We start from the raw sequence: 21,740 nt of genomic DNA on the forward strand, positions 1-21,740 counted from the left end.
CAAAGAGTTTACCTAAAACATTTATCCCAATTTCATGTACTCAATTCTTTCATTTTAACATTTTATCTAGATTACTTCTGAAAACTAAGATATTAGACACCATCCTCTAAAGTTAGTTATTTCCTTGTTAGCCATTTTTTTTTTATTACCAATGAATATCATTTGCTCACTGAAAACAAGCCTCAAAGTTAAATACACAGGTATTTTTCCAATAACTCAGAAGATTCAGCTAACAACATTAAATTAGTCTCATTTGTTTATTTATTTTTTGAGACAGAGCCTTGCTGTTTTGCCCAGGCTGGAGTGCAGAGGCACAATGTCGGCTCACTGCAGCCTTCATCTCCTGGGTTCAAGTGATTCTCCTGCATCAGCCTCCTGAGTAGCTGGGTCAACAGGCATGCGCCACCATGTTCAGTTAATTTTTTTATTTTTAGTAGAGATGGGTTTTCACTGTGTTGGCCAGGCTGGTGTCGAACTCCTGACCTCAGGGTTATCTGCCCACCTTGGCCTCCCAAAGTGCTAGGATTGCAGGTGCTAGCCACCATGCCCGGCCAAACTAGTCTCATTTATCAAAGAAAGCATACAAACCAGGACCATTTTTTGTTTTGGCTGGGTTAATACTTTTATAACCTTGTATGCCAAACACTGACACCTTTAAATATCTTGCAAAGACAAGTATAAAACCATATATGTTGACAATTCTGAAGACATTTCTATTTTCATTTTACCAATAATTTTAAAGCCAGCTTCTTTAGCAAAGATTTACTTAAGTCAGCTGGGCGCGGTGGCTCATGCCTGTAATCCCAGGGGGGCAGATCACGAGGTCAGGAGATTGAGACCATCCTGGCTAACATGGTGAAACTGCATCTCTACTAAAAATACAAAAAATTAGCTGGGCGTGGTGGCGGGCATCTGTAGTCCCAGCTACTTGAGAGGCTGAGGCAGGAGAATGGCGTGAACCCAGGAGGCGGAGACTGCAGTGAGCCGAGGTCATGACACTGCACTCCAGGCTGGGTGACAGAGCAAGACTCCGTCTCAAAAAAAAAAAGATTTACTTAAGTCACATGAACTCGGAAATCGCTTGGACTTATTTATGAGCATTCTTTCACTTATAAGACAATTTGGTAGGCATAACATATAACAATAAATGTACATACAAATAAACACATGTAGACATGTATACTCACACCCAAACAAAGATCCAATAGCTTTTACCTTGGGACTCTAGCCATGAGATAGCAATACAAGCTCACTGGTTTTACATGGTTACACTTTCTTTACCCCAGTAGGTAATCCAGTGAAGGCTGTGAACCAAAATTTTGGGTAAAGCAGTTTCCATGGCAATTTGATTTTTAAATTCCAAAGAACACTGGGGCCAAACTGCACCACAGGCAGCATACTAGCCCAACTCTGCTTAGAACAGCAGCACAGACCAGGTGCGGTGGCTCATGGCTGTAATCCGAGCTCTTTGGGAGGCTGAGGCAGGCGGAGCATGAGGTCAGGAGATTGAGACCATCCTGGCTAACACGGTGAAACCCATCTCTACTAAAAAATAAATAAGCCGGGCGCGGTGGCTCAAGCCTGTAATCCCAGCACTTTGGAAGGCCGCGACGGCGGATCACGAGGTCAGGAGATCGAGACCATCCTGGCTAATACGGTGAAACCCCGTCTCTACTAAAAATACAAAAAACTAGCCGGGCGAGGTGGCGGCGCCTGTAGTCCCAGCTACTTGGGAGGCTGAGGCAGGAGAATGGCGGAAACCCAGGAGGCGGAGCTTGCAGTGAGCTGAGATCTGGCCACTGCACTCCAGTCCGGGCGACAGAGCGAGACTCCGCCTCAAAAAAATAAATAAATAAATAAATAAATAAATAATAAATAAATAAGTAGCTGGGCATGGTGGCATGCGCTGTAGTCCCAGCGCTCAGGAGGCTGAGGGGGGAGAATGGCATGAACCCAGGAGGCAGAGCTTGCAGTGAGCCGAGATCGTGCCACTGCACTCCAGCCTGAGCAACAGAGCAAGACTCCTGCTCAAAAAAAAAAAAGGCCGGGCGCGGTGGCTCAAGCCTGTAATCCCAGCACTTTGGGAGGCCGAGACGGGCGGATCACGAGGTCAGGAGATCGAGACCATCCTGGCTAACATGGTGAAACCCCGTCTCTACTAAAAATACAAAAAACTAGCCGGGCGAGGTGGCGGCGCCTGTAGTCCCAGCTACTCGGAGGCTGAGGCAGGAGAATGGCGTAAACCGGGAGGCGGAGCTTGCAGTGAGCTGAGATCCGGCCACTGCACTCCAGCTGGAGACAGAGCAAGACTCCGTCTCAAAAAAAAAAAAAAAAAAAACACAGCCGCTGCCGGGCGCGGTGGCTCAAGCCTGTAATCCCAGCACTTTGAGAGGCCGAGACGGGTGGATCGCGAGGTCAGGAGATCGAGACCAACCTAGCTAACACGGCGAAACCCCGTCTACTAAAAATACAAAAAACTAGCCGGGCGAGGTGGCGGGCGCCTGTAGTCCCAGCTACTCGGAGGCTGAGGCAGGAGAATGGCGTAAACCCGGGAGGCGGAGCTTGCAGTGAGCTGAGATCCGGCCACTGCACTCCAGCCTGGGCGACAGAGCGAGACTCCGTCTCAAAAAAAAAAAAAAAAAACACAGCCGCACAAACGCCTGGATACATGCAACTCCATCTCACTTTCCCATTCAACAGCAAACGCCAGATTCCAAACAATGTTGGGGCCAAACAGTATTGCAAGAATATCAAGTGTTTCCTCCTTAGATTATCCAGGTCAAATTTATTCCAGTCATTAAGGATGCAGCCAAGCAGGGAGTCAGATGGAATAGATGGAGTGCTTCCTATTATTGTCTGTAAGAGAGAAAATCCTAAGGAGGGTGTAGTACTATTCCTCAGAACCTCAGCCTAGGGTGTCCCCTTTGGAGAGGTTGAGGTCTGGAGTTGGATCCCCCAGGGGATCCCCCTTTGGGGTCCAATCTTAGAGTGTCAGACATCTCTGTCTTTAGGTGGGCACCGGTGCTGCTTTATATGTTTTCCCTCCAGTGGCGATGGTCTACTGTGAGCTTTCCTTTGGTTCCTGGGTGTAATTCCAGACTTTTAGTATCCCACCAATTTCAATGTGACGTATCTTCCTGCATTCCTCACAGGACTAAGGAGGTTTCCAAACATTGCAGAGTTAATAGTACCAAGGTTGCTGGGGTATTCTCCATGAAGGAAGGATCCAGGGGTATGTAAAAGACTGGGATTGAGAATTTCTTTTTTTGTTTTTTTGAGATGGAGTTTTGCTCTTGTTGCCCAGGCTGGCTGGAGTGCAGTGGCATGATCTTGAGTCACTGCAACCTCAGCCTCCCGGGTTCAAGCAATTCTCCTGCCTCAGCCTCCTGAGTAGCTGGGATTACAGGAGTGCGCCACCATGCCCAGCTAATTTTTTTTGTATTTTTAGTAGAGACGGGGTTTCACCATGTTGGCCAGGCTGGTCTCGAACTCCTGACCTCAGGTGATCCACCCGCCTTGGCCTCTCAAATTGCAGGGATTACAGGGGTGAGCCACTGCACCTGGCCAGGGTTGAGAATTTCTGTGCAGTTCAGGGCAAGCAAATTGATGCTGAAGCAGTGACCATCAAGCTATGGGATCCCCTCAGTGGAAGTCTGAGATGTAGAATGTCTACTGAAGCTTGTGGACCCCAAAGGTCTTCAGGCAGTCAAATAAATCGAATAAGAGAAGGTAAGAATGAGATACATTATTTTTGCCCTTTCAGGCTAACTCTAAGGATAATTTTGCATAAGAAAATTCAGGGTTTAAGTCACCTGAAACATGCGTGAGTTCACCCTGGACGAGCTGCCACTGCCACTTGCATCACAGATGGGGATCAGGGACTATAACCGGAAAAGATAGAAAAGAGTCTTTTCCCCTTCTGGGCATGGCAGCCATCCCCATTTACGCCTTGGCCTTCAGGCAACACTGGAGGGTGACCCTGGCCAGCCTCCTTCAGTTACCAAGGAACTACTAGGAAAAGGCAGCTGAAAGATTGAAAAAGAGAAAAAGGAAAAGGACTAAGGTCCTTCACCCGAACTGGGTGGTGGCGGTCAGGCACTTCGACACGGAAATCTTTCCGTTTCACCAGAGGGTGGCCCTGGCCAGAAACTTACAGTTGCTTTCATGCTTAGGTGCTGTCCACCAAGGGTCCATAAGTTGGAAAGAGAAAAAGAGAGAGAAAAGGGTTCCCCTATATGGAAAAGGGAAAAGAAAAAGAGAAGAAAAAGAAACCCCAAACTTCGAGCTTCCCTCATGGCTGGCTCACCAAAATGTGTTACCGGTGGAGGGTGTCTAGGTTCTTGGCATTTTGTTCTTTTACTTTTTTTTTTTTTTGAGATGGAGTCTCACTCTGTTGCCCAAGCTGGAGTGCAGTGGCGTGATCTCAGCTCACTGCACGCTCCGCCTCCCAGGTTCACGCCATTCTCCTGCCTCAGCCTCCCAAGTAGCTGGGACTACAGGCGCCCGCCACCGCGCCCGGCTAGCTTTTTGTATTTTTTTAGTAGAGACGGGGTTTCACCGTGTTAGCCAGGATGGTCTCGATCTCCTGATCTCGTGATCTGCCCGTCTCGGCCTCCCAAAGTGCTGGGATTACAGGCTTGAGCCACCGCACCCGGCTGTTTCTTGGCATTTTTAACAAAGAATTGGACAAAACACACAAAGCAACAAAGGAAGCAACAAAAGCATAGATGTATTGAAACAAAAATACACTTGCAGGCTCAAGCAAGGCTCAAAAGCGCTGGTCACAGAATTTTCTGGGGTTTAAATGCCCTCTAGATACTTCCCGTTGGTTACTTGGTTTACACCCTATGAAGTAGTGGCCCGTGACCAGTCTGATTGGTTGTGGAAGGTGGCCAAGCAGAGGCTGAAGTAAAGTTACAAAGTTACGCTCTATGCAGACATCTGATGGGTTGCAGGAGGGAACCAATCAGAGGTCCTTTCCATTTTTCATCTGCAACACAGAAAGTTGGGGGGAGTTGCAAAGGGAGTAGCCTCTGACCCTTTGTTACGTGGGCATGGAAATTTAGGGTTTTACTTTTGATTCAATTCATGAAGTCAGCATGAATCAGCCTTAGGCTCCCTGCCTCACTGGCAACCACAGATCTTTATCCTGTCTCCATAGTTTTGCCTTTTCCACAATGTCATAGTTGGGGTCATTCACTATATAGCCTTTTCCGACTGACTGCTTTCACTAAGCAACATGCATCATGTGTATCTTTTTTTTTTTTTTTTTTTTTGAGACGGAGTCTCAGTCTGTCGCCCGGGCTGGAGTGCAGTGGCCGGATCTCAGCTCACTGCAAGCTCCGCCTCCTGGGTTCACACCATTCTCCTGCCTCAGCCTCCCGAGTAGCTGGGACTACAGGCACCCGCCACCTCACCCGGCTAGTTTTTTGTATTTTTTTTTTTTTTTGAGGTGGAGTCTCGCTCTGTCGCCCGGACTGGAGTGCAGTGGCCAGATCTCAGCTCACTGCAAGCTCCGCCTCCCGGGTTTACGCCATTCTCCTGCCTCAGCCTCCCGAGTAGCTGGGACTATAGGCGCCCGCCACCTCACCCAGCTAGTTTTTGTATTTTTAGTAGAGACTGGGTTTCACTGTGTTAGCCAGGATGGTCTCAATCTCCTGACCTCGTGATCCGCCCGTCTCGGCCTCCCAAAGTGCTGGGATTACAGGCTTGAGCCACCGCGCCCAGCCGTTTTTTGTATTTTTTAGTAGAGACAGGGTTTCACAGTGTTAGCCAGGATGGTCTCGATCTCCTGACCTCATGATCCGCCCATCTTGGCCTCCCAAAGTGCTGGGATTACAGGCTTGAGCCACCGCGCCCGGCCGCATCATGTGTATCTTCACAGCACCCTCTCACGTTTCCCCCAGGCTGGAGATGTTGAATTTATCTGAATTTGTCTCATGTCTTCCTGCTCCTCCTTCCTTGTAACTCTCTCGTCTGCAGCCTCTGTTATTTCTTCCTCTGAAGGTACACCCACACTTACTTATCTACCCTCCTCCCTGGGCCATGCCCTGCACACCATACCTCAGTCATGTCATTCTGGATTCTGTTTACTGTCAGTCTTTCTGTATGGCATAGACATCCCTCTTGACTGGCCTGTGAGAACAGCCTCTTTCCTCATTTCATGCTCCTAATGGAGAGGCCACTGCAAGATATTTAATGTCCTTCACCTGATTTTCCATGGCCAGGCAAAACCCAGACACAACTCAGCCACCCAGTGACTTCTTGCCTGCTTCTCATCCTCAAATACCCTTCACTGGGCTATCGTTTCTTTTGAAAACATCCTCCCATGAGGGATTCCACAGTGACTTCCCAGAGGAACCACAGAGCTGGGATGAGGACAATGCAAGAATGAGAGTGCTGGCTGTGAGGGCACCAGGTGTGAGGGTGCTGGGTGTGAGGGCACCAGGTGTGAGGGTGCTGGGTGTGAGGGCACCGGGTGTGAGGGCGCCGGGTGTGAGGGTGCTGGGTGTGAGGGCACCAGGTGTGAGGGTGCTGGGTGTGAGGGCGCTGGGTGTGAGGGCACCAGGTGTGAGGGTGCTGGGTGCATGTAAGGATCTGGCCCAGGAGGAAAGAGAGCTTTTGATGGAGAGGAGGGAAAAATCCTCTCAGCAGTCAAGGGATGGCCACAGAGTATAGTTAATGCATTGCCAAAGGATCCTTGTGTCCTCATATGCTCAGAGAGTGATGCATGGGAACTTGCCGTAGGCCTCAGTAGTGTTGACTGTGGTGCCATGCAACCATAATGAACAGAGTGACAAGCAGAGGAGGGATCTTTAGGACCTGGACAAGGATCCTAAGCTGGGAGCCTCTGCCACTCATTTTTGGAGGCTCCGTATCTTCAACAGTGAGGAATCCCCACTAGCACAATAACAAGGATGGCAAGATCAACCATGTTTTGTAATGTCGGTGCCAGACACTGTGTGAGGTTCACATAGTGATTCATTGATGCCGCAAAATAAATCTTGTAGGATAAACATTCTTTCTTCTGGCTACAGCAAGGAAAGTGAACCTCTAAGAGGCTAAGGACCTGTCTGAAGTGGCAAACAGTGAAGCCCAGGTGCAGCCAGTCATGCTGTCCATGCTGCGTCAGAGACCATGCAGTCTTTTCTGGAGAGTCTATTGGGTCAATTCTGGAAGCTTAAATAACTTTTTCTCTGTTTGCAGCGTGAAGAAATGGTAGAATTGGTGCATTAAGAATATGAAGTTAGTATTGATGTTTGAGATGCAATTATGAGACCCAGAAGTAGAGCAGGAACTGATATTCTAGGACTAAGCACCAGTTAGGAGTCTGTGTGTGTTTCCTGTGGCCGCTGTAAAAAATTACCACCAACCTGTTGGCTTAAAACAATGCAAATTTATTCCCTTTTTTTTGTTTTGTTTTGTTTTGTTTTGTTTTGTTTTGTTTTTTGAGGCGGAGTCTCGCTCTGTTGCCCGGACTGGAGTGCAGTGGCCGGATCTCAGCTCACTGCAAGCTCCGCCTCCCGGGTTTACGCCATTCTCCTGCCTCAGCCTCCCGAGTAGCTGGGACTACAGGCGCCCGCCATCTTGCCAGGCTAGTTTTTGTATTTTTAGTAGAGACGGGGTTTCACCGTGTTAGCCAGGAAGGTCTCGATCTCCTGACCTCGCGATCCGCCCGTCTCGGCCTCCCAAAGTGCTGGGATTACAGGCTTGAGCCACCGCGCCCGGCCTGCAAATTTATTCTCTAAAAGTTACAGAGGCTACAAGTCCAAAATCAATGTCACTGGATAAAAATCAAGGTGTTGATACGGCTGTGCTCCCTCTGGATGCTCCAAATGAAAACGCGTTTCTGTCTTCCTTCTCCTGTTGGTTGCAGCATTCTTTCCAGTCTTCGGATACCTTCTGCTGTGTCTTCTCATCACCTTCTCCTCTGTGTTTCAAATCTCCCTCTGCCTTTCTCCTATGGGAACACTTGTGATTACATTTAGAGTCCCCCTGGATAATCCAGAAAAAAATCCCCATTTTAAAATTTTTAGCAGGGTGTGGTGGCAGGCACCTGTAATCCCAGCTACTCAGGAGGCTGAGACAGGAGGATCACTTGAACCTGGGAGGTAGAGATTGCAGTTAGCCAAGATTGTGTCACTTTGCTCCAGCCTGGGCAACAGAGCCAGGCTCTGTCTCAAAAATAAATAAAATTAAATTAAATTAAAATATTAATCACAGAAGGGTACGTTGGCGTGGCTGTATTCCCAGCACTTTGGGAGGCCAATGGGGGAGGATCACAGGAGCCCAAGAGTTTGAGGCTGCAGTGAGCCATGATTGTGCTGCTATCTGGTCTGTTCAACACAGCAAGATCCTGACTCTACAAAACTAAATAAGTAAATAATAATAATAAAATTCTAATCACATCTGAACAGTTCCTTTTTCCCAAAAGTTCACATTCACAGGGTCCAGGGGCTTAGAACATACATATTTTTTGCAATGGTTAATGGCTTTATATCCTGCAGACCCAGTTCATTCTGTGGATTTCTCTTTTTATCTTCACCTCCTGCTTATTCTCTTTTTTTCTTTTCTTTTCTTTTTTTTTTTTTTTTTGAGACAGGGTCTCACTCTCTCACCCAGACTGGAATGCAGCGGCCTAATCTTGGTTCACTGCAACCTCCACCTCCCAGGCTCAAACGATTCTCCTGCCTTGGCCTCCCGAGAAGCTTAGACTACAGGTGCCCACCAGCAGACCTGGCTAATTTTTTTATTTTTATTAGAGACAGAGTTTTACCATGTTGACCAAGCTGGTCTCTAACTCCAGACCTCAAGTGATCCACCTGCCTCAGCCTCCCAAAGTTATGGGATTATAGGCATAAGCCACTGCACCTGGCCCCTCCCTGCTTATTCTTTTGCACTCTATTTGGGGACCAGTGTTACTTAGTCACTTCTTATGTTTGTGTGTATTTTGCACTTTACCACTGATACCATGTTTGCTGATCCATCCGTCCTTTTCACAGCGTGCATACAGATTACAGTTTGTAGCTTAGAAACAAACCAGAGACACCTCCATTACACAGTTGTCTCCTTCATCCCTGTCCCCCTCTGATGCTTCTCCAGTAGCTCAGGCATTTTGGATTTCTTTCAGACTGGAAGACTACCCTTGAGGAGAATAGGTTGAATTCTGAAAAAGATGGAGCCAGGGAAGAACTGTCCCACCACGTGGAAGTGAAACAGTGTGTACAGGAGGAGCCACCCTGTTTGGTGTCATTAGGAAAAGTGCACGATCAGAGCAACCAGGTAAGGGAACACCAGGAGAACTCCTTGAGGTTCATGGTACTCACCTCAGAGAGACTGTTTCCTCAAAGAGAACACTGTGAGCTTGAACTTGGGGGAAGTTATTCTCTACCTTCTACTTTAAGCCTTCTACCTACGCCATTACCTGCAAGTACGGGTTTCCCTAAGCCTAACTCACAGGTTAAAGAGTTTAGACAAAATTCAGCTTTCATTAATCATGAGAAAAATGGAGCAGATGGGAAGCACTGTGAGAATCATCAGCATGCTAGAGCCTTGTGCCAGAGCATTTACTTGAGTAAACTTGGGAACATTGAAACAGGAAAGAAAAACCCTTATGAACATATTGTCGGTCGTGACTCTCTCAATTATGGTTCCTCCCTTTGTTTTCATGGTAAAACTTTTTCAGTGAAGAAAAGTGATGACTGTAAGGATTATGGAAATCTCTTCAGTCACAGTGTGTCTCTGAAGGAACAGAAGCCAGTGCATTTTGGAAAAAGTCAGTGTGAGTGTGATGAATGCAGACACGCCTGTTCTGAGAGTCTGTGCCTTGTACAAACAGAAAGAAGTGACCCTGGAGGGACCCCCTTCAGAGGTGAGGAAGGTTGTACTGCCTTCCCTCTGGCCTCATCTTTTTCTGACTGTAACATCATTCAGACTGCAGAGAAGTCATCTGTGTGTAATCAGTGTGGAAACTCTTTCAGCTGTTGTTGTAAGCGCATCTACCAGAGAACACACACTGGAGAAAAGCCCTTCGAATGTACTCAGTGTGGGAAATCTTTTAGTCAGAGCTATGACCTTGTCGTACATCAGAGAACACACACTGGAGAGAAGCCCTATGAGTGTGACCTGTGTGGGAAATCCTTCACCCAGAGATCCAAACTTATTACGCATCAGCGAATTCACACTGGAGAAAAACCGTATCCGTGTGTTGAATGCGGAAAATCCTTCAGGTGGAACTCTAACCTCATTGTACATCAGAGAATTCATACTGGAGAGAAACCGTACGAGTGCACTCACTGTGGAAAGTCCTTCAGCCAAAGCTATGAGTTAGTGACACATACAAGAACCCACACTGGAGAAAAGCCCTTCGAATGTGCTCAGTGTGGGAAATCTTTCAGCCAGAAGTATGACCTTGTCGTACATCAGAGAACACACACTGGAGAGAAGCCCTATGAGTGCGACCTGTGTGGGAAATCCTTCTCCCAGAGTTCCAAACTTACTACGCATCAGCGAATTCACACTGGAGAAAAGCCGTATCCGTGTATCGAATGTGGGAAATCCTTCAGGTGGAACTCTAACCTTGTCATCCATCAGAGAATTCATACTGGGGAGAAACCGTACGAGTGCACTCACTGTGGAAAGTCCTTCAGCCAAAGCTATCAATTAGTTGCACATAAAAGAACTCACACTGGAGAAAAGCCCTATGAATGTAACCAGTGTGGAAAAGCCTTCAATCGAAGCACTCAGCTCATCAGGCATCTGCAAATTCACACTGGGGAGAAGCCGTACAAATGCAATCAGTGCGATAAAGCCTTTGCAAGGAGCTCCTACCTTGTGATGCATCAGAGAACTCACACTGGTGAGAAACCTTTTGAGTGCAGTCAGTGTGGGAAAGCCTTTACAGGGAGCTCTAACCTTCTTTCCCATCAGAGAATTCATTCTGGAGAGAAACCCTACGAATGTAGTGACTGTGGGAAATCCTTCCGGCAGCGATCTCAGCTTGTAGTGCATCGGCGGACACATACTGGAGAGAAACCTTAGGAGTGCAGTCATTGTGGGAAAGCTTTCAGCCAGAGGTCTCCCCTCATCATGCACCAGAGGACATCTGTCAGTGGGAAGAGCTATCAGTGTGATGTGTATTAAGGCCTCCAGCCAGCAGTAGTGACTCATTAAACATCAGAGAACGCATCCTGGAGGAAAGCCCTATGAATGCATTGATTGTGGGAAAGCCTTCAATGATCGCTCAACCCTTAGTAAACACGAGAGGACACACACGGGAGAGAAACCCTATGAATGTGACCACTGCTAGAAAGCCTTTAGCCAGCGGTGTCAACTTACCAGGCATCGGAGAGTTCATACTAGAGAGAAGCCCTATGAATGTTAATGTGGAAAAGTTTCCAGTTATGGTACTTCCCTTACTCAACATGAGAAAGATCATGGGCAAGAAACTCTCTGAATAACCAAGATGGAGCCAGATGCAGTTGCCAACACCTGTAATCCCAGCACTTTGGGAGGCCAAGGCAGGTGGATTGCTTGAGCCCAGGAGTTTGAGACCAGCCTGGGTAACATGGCAAAATCCTGTCTTTACAAAAAATACAAAAATTAGCCTAGCATGGTGGTGCATACTTGTAGTCCTAGCTACTCAGGAGACTGAGGTGGGAGGATCACTTGAGTTTGGGAGGCGGAGGTTGCAGTGAGCTGTGATCATGCCATCACACTGCTGCCTTATGAGAGAGTGAGACACTCTCTAAATAAATAATAACCAAGATAGGAAATTTCCCTGCCATACTCTCTTTACTAGAAATCAAGTGGCCAAAACATGACTCTCAGAGTGGGGCTTCATGACCATGTGCATCAGAATTGCCTGGAGTGTGCACTAAAATTGTATTATGATGCTCACTCTAACCAACTGAATAAAAATCTCTGGTAGCAGAATCCAGGAGTCTGCAGTTTCTAAAATCACACAGGTGAGTGGGCACGGTGGCTCATGACTGTAATCCCAGTGCTTTGGGAGGCTGAGGTGGGTGGATCACCTGAAGTCAGGAGTTTGAGACCAGCCTGGCAAACATGGCAAAACTGTCTCTATTAAAAATACAGGCCAGGGGCCAGGCGCGGTGGCTCACGCCTGTAATCCCAGCACTTAGTTACGCCAAGGTGGGTGGATCACGAGGTCAGGAGATTCAGACCATCCTGGCTAGTACGGTGAAACCCTGTCTCTACTAAAAATACAAAAAAATTAGCTGGGCGTGGTGGTGGGCGCCTATAGTCCCAGGTACTCGGGAGGCTGAGGCAGGAGAATGGCATGAACCCGGGAGGCGGAGCTTGTAGTGAGCCAAGATCACACTGGTGCACTCCAGCCTGGGCGACATAGCGAGACTCTCTCAAAACAAAAAAATACATGCCAGGCACAATGACTCATGCCTGTAATCACAGAATTTTGGGAGGCAACGGTAGGTGGATCACCTGATGTCAGGAGTTCGAGACCAGCCTCACCAACATGGAGAAACCCCGTCTCCACTAAATATGCAAAAATTAGCTGGGTATGGTGGTGGACACCTGTAATCCCAGCTACTCGGGAGGCTGAGGCAGGAGAATCTTAACCCGGGAGGCAGAGGTTGCAGTCAACCAAGATCGAGCCATTACGCTCCAGCCTGGGCAACAAGAGCGAAACTTCCTCTCAAGGGAAAAAAAAAAGGACTATGGTGAGGCATGGTGGTTCATGCCTGTAATCCCAGCAGTTCGGGAGGCTGAGGTGGGCAGATAACTTGAGGACAGGCATTCAAGACCAGCCTGGCCAACATGGCAAAACCCCATCTCTACTAAAAATACAAACATTAGCCAGGTGTGGTGGCGCACATGTGTAATCCCAGCTATTCGGGAGGCTGAGGCATGAGAATCGCTTGAACCTGGGAGGCAGAGGTTGCAGTTAGCTGAGATCATGCCACTACACTCTTGCTTGGGCAACAGGGTGAGACTGTCTCAAAAAAAAAAAAGGACTCTGAGCTGGCCGTAATGGCTCATGCCTATAATCCCAGCACTTTGGGAGACCAAGCCAGGCAGATCACTTGAGCCCAGTAGATTGAGACCAATCTGGGCAGCATGTTGAGACCTCATCTCTACAAAAGAAATACAATTAGCTGGGCATGGTGCTGCACACCTGTAGTCCCAGCTACTCTGGAGGCTGAGGGTGGGGGGGGGGTCGCACCTGCAGTGAGCTGAGATCACACCACTGCATTCGAGCTTAGGCAACAGAGCAACACTATATCTCTAAAACAAAACAACAAAATATTGGACTCTGAATATTTCAGGGATTTGGTTGTGTTTAAACTTTGTTGCTCAGTTGGTTGGACTGTAATCAGAACTGGCAGCATATTAATATGGAAAACATTTATCAGGTGATGTGAAAACAGGAGCCCAAATAGTATGCTCACAGAAGATTACAAGCACATAATTTAAATTGGTCCACTCAGCAACATGTTCCTTAAAAGAAAAAAACATAAATTGACAGTAGTGGGGAAAGTGGAAGAGGCCATGTCTGCATTCATTCATTCATTTTTTTTTTGAGACGGAATCTCACTCTGTTGCCCAGGCTGGAGTGCAGTGGCATGATCTCTGCTCACTACAAGCTCCACCTCTTGGGTTCACGCCATTCTCCTGCCTCAGCCTCCCGAGTAGCTGGGACTACAGGCACCCACCACCACACCCAGCTAATTTTTTGTATTTTTAGTAGAGACGGAGTTTCACCATGTTAGCCAGAATGGTCTCGATCTCCTGACCTTGTGATCCGCCCGCCTTGGCCTCCCAAAGTGCTGGGATTACAGGCGTGAGACACCATGCCTGGCCACATTTATATTTATTTTTTGACACAGGCTGTTGCTCTGTCGCCCAGGCTGGAGTTCAGTGGTGCAGTCACGGATCACTGCAGCCTCAGCCTGGCTCAAATGTTCTTCCTGTCCTAGCCTCCTAAGTAGCTCGGACCACAGGCATGTGCCATGAAGCCTGGCTAAATTAATTATTTTAGAGACAAGGTCTCACCATGTTGCCCAGGCTGGTCTTGAACTCCTGGTCTCAAGTGATCCCCAGTCTCGGCCTCCCAAAGTCCTGGGATTACAGGCATGAGCCACGGTGCATGCTATTACTGCACATTTAAGCAGGATAAGAGCCAATGGGAGGGCGGGCACGGTGGCTTATGCCTGTAATCTCAGCACTTTGGGAGGCCGAGGCAGGCGGATCCCTTGAGGTAAGGAGTTTGAGACTAGCCTGGCCAACATAGTAAAACCCCATCTCTACTAAAAATACAAAAAATTAGCCAGCTGTCATGACATGTGCCTGTAATCCCAGCTACTCGGGAGGCTGAGGCAGGAAAATCACTTGAACCCAGGAGGTGGAGTTTGCTGTGAGCTGAGACCGTGCCATTGAACTCCAGCCTGGGCAAAAAAGTGAAAAGCAAGACTCTGTCTCAAAAACAAAACAACAAAAGAAAGTGCCGGGTGCAGTGGCTCACACCTGTAATCCCAACACTTTGGGAGGCCGAGGCAGGTGGATCACAAGGTCAGATCAAGACCATCCCGGCTAACACTGTGAAACCCTGTCTCTACCAAAAATACAAAAAATTAGTGGCAGGCGCCTGTAGTCCCTGATACTCGGGAGGCTGAGGCGGGCGGATCACGAGGTCAGGAGATCGAGACCATCCTGGCTAACACGGGGAAACCCTGTCTCTCCTAAAAATACAAAAAATTAGCTGGATGTGGTGGTGGGCGCCTGTAGTCCCAGCTACTCGAGAGGCTGAGGCAGGAGAATGCCGTGAACCTGAGAGGCAGAGCTTGCAGTGAGCCGAGATCACACCACTGCACTCCAGCCTGGGCGACAGAGCGAGACACTGTCTCAAAAAAACAAACAAAAAAAGAAAGGGTTACAAATAAAAAATAATGCAGATATTTTGATAAAATAGAACAATGAGAACAAGAACAGACTCTTTGACCATACAAGTAAGATTGTTCAATGTTACATGTAAAATGTTTACTGAGAAACAGAATGCTCGTTCCCTGGTGCTGCAAAGAAATAGCACTCGAACATGAATTTAATTCTCTCAGCAAGGCCGTTTTTACTTTCTGCAGAAAGGGTACTCCTCACAGACGGAACAATGGCAAGAGCACACCTGATCAAAGGAGGGAAGCAATTTTTATTCCTTATGTAGTTTGTCCCTGCTACTGTGTCCTGTCTCCATTGGCTGTAGCCAGACTGCACTGTCTAAACGAACGCTAGATTGGCTAGTGTTTAAAACTTTTCGAAATAGGCAAAAGTAATGGAAAGACAAAGGAAAAGAGGAAGTTGCTTGTGCCAGATACAGAAGGAGCATAGGCTGTGAGCTGGAATGTGCCTGTGGGCACATACAGGACAAATATCTTGGTTAAGGTACAAGGACATAGAACGTACTACGTGCCTGTGAGCATGTTTAACAGCTACATAGGATAGGGCTTAACCAAGACTTATCAGCACAAAGCAAGGAGGCTTCAAGGAAGTTAGTTTATAAAAGAAACTTACTTTTGAACATTTATGATTTATTCTTTAACAAGAAGGGAAACTTTGAAGAGGAACTTTTCCTTTCCACATTGAACAAATAAGTAAGAAAAAGAAAAAGAAAAAGGGAAACTTCCCCAGGGCTGAAAGGAAATTTTCAGGTCATGCCATCCATGTATTATCAGAATTAATAAGACCCATGCATCGTGGAAAATTGAGAACACCACGATTAAAAACAGATGGCAGGCCAGGCGTGGTGGCTCATGCCTTTAATCCCAGCTCTTTGGGAGGCTGAGGCGGGCAGATAACCTGAACTCAGGAGTTCGAGACCAGCCTGGCCAGTATGGTGAAAACTTATCTCTAATAAAAGTACAAAAATGAGCCAGGCACGGTGGCAGGCGCCTGTAATCCCAGCTACTCAGGAGACTGAGGCAGGAGAATTGCTTGAACCCCAGAGGTAGAGGTTGCAGTGAGCTAAGATTGTGCCACTGCACTCCAGCCTGGGCGACAAAGCAAGACTCTGTCTCAAAAAAAAGAAAAGAAGGCCGGGCGCGGTGGCTCAAGCCTGTAATCCCAGCCCTTTGGGAGGCCGAGACGGGCGAATCACGAGGTCAGGAGATCAAGACCATCCTGGCTAACATGGTGAAACCCCGTCTCTACTAAAAAATACAAAAAAACTAGCCGGCGAGGTGGCGGGCGCCTGTAGTCCCAGCTACTCGGGAGGCTGAGCAGGAGAATGGCGTAAACCCGGGAGGCGGAGCTTGCAGTGAGCTGAGATCCGCCACTGCACTCCAGCCCGGGAGACAGAGCAAGACTCCGTCTCAAAAAAAAAAAAAAAAAAAAAAGAAAAGAAAAACATGGGCCGGGCGCGGTGGCTCAAGCCTGTAATCCCAGCACTTTGGGAGGCCGAGACGGGCGGATCACGAGGTCAGGAGATCGAGACCATCCTGGCTAACACGGTGAAACCCCGTCTCTACTAACATATACAAAAATTAGCCGGGCGAGATGGCGGGCGCCTGTAGTCCCAGCTACTCGGGAGGCTGAGGCGAGAGAATGGCGTAAACCCGGGAGGCGGAGCTTGCAGTGAGCTGAGATCCGGCCACTGCACTCCAGCCTGGGCGACAGAGCGAGACTCTGTCTCAAAAAAAAAAAAAAAAGAAAAGAAAAACATGTCAGGGCGTGGTGGCTCACACCTGTAATCCCAGCTACTCAGGAGGCTGAGGCAGGAGAATCACTTATCCCAGGTGGTGGAGGTTGCAGTGACCTAAGATAGTGCCACTGCACTCCAGTGTGTGCCACAAAGCGAGACTGTCTCAAAACAAAAACAAAGCAGATGGCAGGGCCAGGTGTGGTGGCTCACACCTGTATTCCCAGCTACTTGGGAGGCTGAGGCAGGAGAATTGCTTGAACCCAGGAAGTGGAGGTTGCAGTGAGCTAAGATTGTGCCACTGCACTCCAGTGTGGATCACAAAGCGAGACTCTGTCTCAAAAAAAAAAAAAAAAAAAGATGGCAGGGGTGGGCATGGTGGCTCACGCCTGTAATCCCAGCACTTTGGGAGACCCAGGCAGGTGGATCAGTCTAGGTTAGGAGTCTGAGACCAGCCTGGCCAAGATGGTGAAACCCTGTCTCTACTAAAGATACAAAAATTAGCCAGGCGCGGTGGTGCACGCCTGTAATCCCAGCTACTCAGGAGGCTGAGGCAGGAGAATTGCTTGAACCCAGGAGGCAGAGGTTGCAGTGAGTCGAGATGGTGCCACTGCACTCCAGCCTGGGCGACAGAATGAGACTCTGTCACAAAACAAACACAGGGCAGATGGCATGGCAGAACCTTCTCTAGAGAAAATAGTTTTCAATCTAGGAAAGGAATAGGGTAAGAAAATGAATGTTTATTCACCCATAACTAATTAAAAAAAAGATAATTGTAATTGAAGGCTACAAGGTAAATTGTGCTCGTACTATACAAATCCTGCTAGAGGGTTATGGTTCCTATGTGAAGGTAACTTTAGAAAGTAGTGTTCACTTGACATTGATGTCGTAATTCCTGCTGGAGGGACAAAAAGCTCATGAAATTTAAATCAAGGAGGAGGAGATGCAGTCAGATGTGCTGATTGACCCTTCAGGGAGTGGCATTTGCATAGCTGTGACATGAACCCCAGGAATTGGCTTTTTTTTTTTTTTTTTTTTTTGAGGAGTCTCACTCTGTCGCCCAGGCTGGAGTGCAGTGGCGTGATCTTGGCTCACTGCAACCTCCACCTCCCGGGTTCAATTGATTCTCCTGCCTCAGCCTCCTGAGTAGCTGGGATGACAGGCGGGCGCCACCACACCCGGTTAATTTTTATATTTTTAGTAGACATGGGGTTTCACCATGTTGGTCATGCTGGTCTCCAACTGATCCACTCACCTCGGCCTCCCAAAGTGCTAGGATTACAGGCGTGAGCCATCTCACTCGGCCTGTATTGGCTGTTAATTTTTTTTTTTCTTCTGGAGACAGAGTCTTGCTCTGTTGCCCAGGCCAGAGTGCAGTGGCGCCATCTGGGCTCACTGCAAGCTCCGCCTCCCAGGTTCACGCCATTCTCCTGCCTCAGCTTCCCAAGTAGCTGGGACTACAGGCGCCCGCCACCACGCCCCTCTAACTTTTTGTATTTTTAGTAGAGATGGGGTTTCACCATGTTAGCTGGGACGGTCTCGATCTCCTGACCTCGTGATCCGCCCGCCTCGGCCTCCCAAAGTGCTGGGATTACAGGCGTGAGCCACCGCGCCCGGCCGGCTTTTAATTTTTAGGAAGTAACACATGGCTGTGACCTGACAACTTCACAGTGGCGGGCACTGTTGTCATTATTCCTGTCACTGACAACGTCAGCCCCACCTATAGATGTGGGAGAGTAGACAAGGAAAGAAGTAGTGGAGAGTAGAGGTTCAGGCTTTTCAATATGATATGTAAGTTTACTTAGCAGATGAAAAAGCTTGAAATGTAATATGAGAGGAATTGGAAGCAGATGTGAGTCAGATCCTCACATCAGAGCAGGAAGTTAGTAAAGACTGAAGATGCTTGGCTGGATGTGGTGGCTCATGCCTGTAATCCCAGCACTTTGGGAAGCTGAGGCGGGTGGATCACCTGAGGTCAGGAGTTTGAGCCCAGCCTGGCCAACATGGTGAAACTCCGTCTCTACTGAAAATACAAAGATTAGTCTGGCGTGGTGTTGGGCACCTGTAATCCCAGCTACTCAGGAGGCTGAGGCAGGAGAATCATTTGAACCCGGGAGGTGGAGGTTGCAGTGAGCCAAGATTGCACCACTGTGCTCCAGCCTGGGCAACAGAGTAAGACTCCATCTCCAGGAAAAATAAAATAAAGATGATCAAAGATTAGCGTTACAGAGGTGTCCTTGAGAAGAACTGGAACAGAGATGATTAAAAGTGGTTGGAGGTGGGTGGGGTGGATGTGGTGGCACACACTTGTAATCCCAGTGCTTTGGGAGGCCAAGGCAGGTGGATCACTCGAGCCTAAGAGTTGGAGACCAGCCCAGGCAACATGGCAAAACCTCGTCTCTACAAAAAACATGAAAATCAGCCGGACATAGTAGCACATGCCTGAAGTCCCAGACACTCAGGAGGCTGAGTTGGGAGGATTCTTTGAGCCCAGGAGGTTGAGGCTGCAGTTAGCTGTGATTATGTCACTGCACTCCAGCCTATGTGACATTGTGAGACCCTATCTCAAAAAAAAAAAAGAAGTGATGTTGGGAGGCTGAGAGGATGAGTGACTGGGGCAGGAGATGAATACTTTCCCTTTTAAGCCCATAGCATTGAATTCCCTGGTGGTTCACTTCTTATTTGGATAACTAACAAATTATTTCCAATGTGTGCCTAAAAGTGAGAGAAGCAGTGGTACCTGAGGAGATCAGCATTTGATTTGTGGGATGATGAACAGTTGTCCTGCTCTCCTTTTGATTTGGTGTCACTGTATTAGTGATCTGACATTTTTTTTTTTTTTTTTTTTTTTTGAGACGGAGTCTCGCTCTGTCGCCCAGGCTGGAGTGCTGTGGCCGGATCTCAGCTCACTGCAAGCTCCGCCTCCCGGGTTTTAGGCCATTCTCCTGCCTCAGCCTCCCGAGTAGCTGGGACTACAGGCGCCCGCCACCTCACCCGGCTAATTTTTTGTATTTTTAGTAGAGACGGGGTTTCACCGTGTTAGCCAGGATGGTCTCGATCTCCTGACCTCGTGATCCGCCCGTCTCGGCCTCCCAAAGTGCTGGGATTACAGGCTTGAGCCACCGCGCCCGGCCAGTGATCTGACATTTTAAAAAATCAAGCAAGAGCAGGCTGGGCGCAGTGGCTCATGCCTGTAATCCCAGCACTTTGGGAGGCCGAGGTGGGCGGATCACTTGAGGTCAGGAGTTCAAAACCAGCCTGGCCAACATGGTGAAACCCTGTCTTTACTGAAAATGCAAAAATTATCCGGGCCTGGTGGCAGGTGCCTGTAATCCCAGCTACTCGAGAGGCTGAGCAGAAGAATCGCTTGAACCTGGGAGATGGAGGTTGCAATGAGCCGAGTTTGCCCCACTGTACTGCAGCCTGGGCAACAGAGTGAGACTGCTTGACAAAAAAATAAAGAAAAAAAAAAAGAAAAAGCATAAAGAAAAGATGTCAGACTTATCTGTTTGGCCAGTTTGAGTTTATTTCAGCAGGCAGGGCAGGAAGGTTCCTTGGCTTTGTAGAATCCCCTGGAGTAGGATGGGTGTGGTGGCTTACACCTGTAATCCTAACAGACTAAGGCCCAGGTGGAAGGATACCTGAGGCCATGAGTTTGAGATCAGACTGGGCAACATGGCAGGACTCTGTCTCTGCAAGAAATAAAAAGCCAGGTGTGGTGGCATGTGCCTGTTGTCCTAGCTACTCAGGAGGCTGAGGTGGGAGGATCACTTGAGCCTGAGAAGTTGAGGCTGCAGTGAGCTGAGATTGCACCACTGCATTCCAGCCTGGGCAACAGAGTGAGACCCTGTCTCTTTAAAAATGAAAATAATCCCTTGGATTTAAAGGGAGTAGGTTAGTCCTTGAAGATTTGATTTTCTAGATGTCTTATCAAAAAGAAGTCGAGGCAGGTGGATCATGAGGTCAGGAGTTCAAGACCAGCCTGGCCAACATGGTGAAACCCCGTCTCTACTAAAAATACAAAAATTAGCTGGGCATGGTGGCGTGTGCCTGTAATCCCAGCTACTCAGGAGGTTGAGGCAGGAGAATTGCTTGAACCAGGACCTGGGAGGTGGAGGTTGCAGTGAGCTGAGATCACGCCACTGCACTCCAGCCTGGGCTACAGAGTTAGTCTCCTTCTCAAAAGAAAAAAAAAAAAAGGGGCTGTGCACGGTGGCTCACGCCTGTAATCCCAGCACTTTGGGAGGCTGAAGTGGGCAGATTGTGAGGTCAGGAAATCAAGACCATCCTGGCTAACACGGGGAAACCCCGTCTCTACTAAAAATACAAAAAATTAGCCGGGCATGGTGGCGGGCACCTGTAGTCCCAGCTACTTCAGAGGCTGAGGCAGGAGAATGGCGTGAACCTGGGAGGCGGAGCTTGCAGTGAGCCGAGATCGCGCCACTGCACTCCAGCCTGGGTGACAGAGCAAGACTCCGTCTCAAAAAAAAAAAAGAAGAAGAAGAAGTCAGTGTGTCCCAGGGAGTGCAGACCTGAGAAGGGACTGGGTGGAAACCGTTCTGAGGGTGCACGACAGGCATGTGAATCTGCATTACGGCCAAGTGGAAACCGTTCTGAAGGTGCACGACAGGCATGTGAATCTGCATTACGGCCAAGTACTGAATGTACTTCCCCATGGTCGCCCTGGCAATCACCTGTTACCTTTTCTTAAAACCTTTTGCAATAACATAGCCCTCATGATTCAAAGGACAACCTGAGGTTTAGATGAAAAATGCCTTGTCTGTTGTCACCTGAGCAGAAGAGGTAGGCTCTGCTTCCTGCTCAGATGGTGGGTCCCTCTGTTGCGACCAATGCCTCCATGTAGCTTTCCAAACGGCCAGTGTTCTTTTTCCTAGGAGGAACCCCACAACAGATCCAGCAAATTGGTCAAAGCATTCAGCAATTCTCCCTGACCCAGCCTCCAGTCTTAAAGAAGCTTTTCTTCAGCAAGTCTTGAAATGGCCCAGTACGAGAGTCAGGTGCAGAACATGTGTGCAATGCTCCCGTGTCCTTCCGTGTCCTTTCCAATGTGGGG

The 21,740-nt window shown here is 48.3% G+C and overlaps 2 protein-coding genes across 2 annotated transcripts in view; both read left to right on the plus strand.

Annotated features, from left to right (window-relative positions):
- ZNF8 (zinc finger protein 8) overlaps positions 1-21,740 on the plus strand; it is a 69,172-nt gene that overhangs the window by 21,311 nt on the left and 26,121 nt on the right. Inside the window, 1 exon segment of the mRNA XM_033224714.1 lies at positions 9,131-9,282. Coding sequence (XP_033080605.1) covers positions 9,131-9,282 — 152 coding nt within the window.
- ZNF544 (zinc finger protein 544) lies at positions 9,166-11,934 on the plus strand. The gene is given in 1 exon segment (XM_033224715.1): positions 9,166-11,934. A coding segment is annotated over 1 exon segment (1,827 nt). The 5' UTR covers positions 9,166-9,315; the 3' UTR covers positions 11,143-11,934.

This window comes from Trachypithecus francoisi, unplaced genomic scaffold, assembly GCF_009764315.1.
Source record: "Trachypithecus francoisi isolate TF-2019V2 unplaced genomic scaffold, Tfra_2.0 Lachesis_group12, whole genome shotgun sequence".
Lineage (NCBI taxonomy): Eukaryota > Metazoa > Chordata > Mammalia > Primates > Cercopithecidae > Trachypithecus > Trachypithecus francoisi.